The sequence below is a fragment of the Rutidosis leptorrhynchoides genome, chromosome 5, assembly GCF_046630445.1.
Source record: "Rutidosis leptorrhynchoides isolate AG116_Rl617_1_P2 chromosome 5, CSIRO_AGI_Rlap_v1, whole genome shotgun sequence".
NCBI lineage: Eukaryota > Viridiplantae > Streptophyta > Magnoliopsida > Asterales > Asteraceae > Rutidosis > Rutidosis leptorrhynchoides.
This window is the reverse complement of record NC_092337.1, coordinates 278,135,397-278,136,924: the sequence shown is the minus strand read 5'-3', so window position 1 is coordinate 278,136,924 and position 1,528 is coordinate 278,135,397. Positions and strand designations below refer to the sequence as shown.

The 1,528-nt window shown below is 34.2% G+C and overlaps 1 protein-coding gene across 1 annotated transcript; it reads right to left on the bottom strand.

Annotated features, from left to right (window-relative positions):
- Positions 1-567: 567 nt before the first annotated feature.
- On the bottom strand, positions 568-1,044 carry LOC139849392 (uncharacterized). Its single transcript, XM_071839049.1, has one exon. The coding sequence runs from the start codon at positions 1,042-1,044 to the stop codon at positions 568-570; it is 477 nt and encodes a 158-aa protein (XP_071695150.1).
- Positions 1,045-1,528: the final 484 nt, after the last annotated feature.

Below are 1,528 nucleotides of genomic sequence, written 5' to 3'. Positions count from 1 at the left end.
CATGCATGATGTAGACAAGTGTTAAGGCAATTTGATGACTAAGCATGAACTTATGCATGGTTTAGACATGTGTCCATGCATGTTTGCATGCAATTAAGGGTTAATTATATGTGATAATTAGTATTATCTTAATGATTAATCCTAGGTTAGTTTTAGTTTAAGTGTAAGTGTATGGTTTAGTGTACATGATCTTGATTAAGGTTTAATTAGTATTTAATCTTGTATTAGTTTAGTTCTTATATTGATTAAGGATGGTTTCTTAATCCTAATACTTGATCATTTTATGTTTTTTTTTTTTACTTTTATAAGTGAAATTTCCAAGTCTTAGAATTTATGGTGATAAACTTGAGTTTCTAGAAATTATGTAGTTTCGTGATATTCCTAGGTTAATCAAGACATAAATCATTAAGTTTACTCGTCAAGTCGGAAATTGAAATTTTTAAAGAAGTCAAACTAGATATCCTAAGTCTATGACATTACCTACCCGTTAAGAAAAATTTCGTCCTCAAAATTTAAGAAGTACTTCGATTATCGAATAGATGAGGATATTTCTGCCTTATACAGTCCTCACGTGAACTCTGGACCTCTATGTGCATTCCAACGGACTTTAACAATCGGAATCCTACTATGCTTCAACTTTTTCACTTCACGATCCATCACTTCTATTGGTTCCTTGACAAAATGCAATTTTTCATCATTTCTTAGTTCCTCTAAAGGAATTGCTAAATTCACATCTGTTAAACACTTCTTTAAGTTCAAAACATGAAATGCATTATGAATACCACTAAGCTCCGGTGGTTGTTTTAATTTATATACAACTGGACCAATTTTCTTAGTAATCACAAAAGGTCCTATGTATCTCGGGCTTAGTTTTCCTCGCTTCCCAATTCGTATTACTCCCTTCCATGGAGATACTTTGAGCATGACTTTATCACCCTCTTGAAATTCCAAGGGTTTCCTTCGAATATCCGCATAGCTCTTTTGTCTACTTCTTGCAGTCTTCAACCTTTCTTTGATCTGAAAGATTTTTTTCGATTGTTTCATGTATGATCTCTGGGTCTGTCAATTGTGTATCACCAACCTCACTCCAACACAGTGGTGATCTACACTTTTTTTTTTCCGTATAGGGCCTTAAATGGTGCGGCTCTTGGAACTAAATTAATCTGAAATTCGACTTGCCTATACGGAGGTAGACTTGGCAAATTTTCTGGGAATACTTGTGGAAAATTTCGGACAATTGGAACGTCTTCTAACCGAATTTCTTTGGTTTTAAGTTCATTTACGTGTGCGAAAATAGCTAGATATCCCTTCATTAGATATTTTCTAGCTTTCATGCAAGAAATGATATTGAGATTCGTCTTAACTCTATCTCCTTGGATCATTAATACCTCACCACTCTCGAGAGGTATACGGATAGACTTTTCCTTACAATTAATGTCCGCACAATTCTTGGACAACCAACCCATACCAATGACAACATCGAAACTTCCTAACTCTAAGGGCATTAAATCAACTTCAAACATATTGT

What these genes read in the sequence shown, in the direction of transcription:
- LOC139849392 (XM_071839049.1), bottom strand. Translation starts at nt 1,044, where the DNA reads ATGAAACAATCGAAAAAAATCTTTCAGATCAAAGAAAGGTTGAAGACT.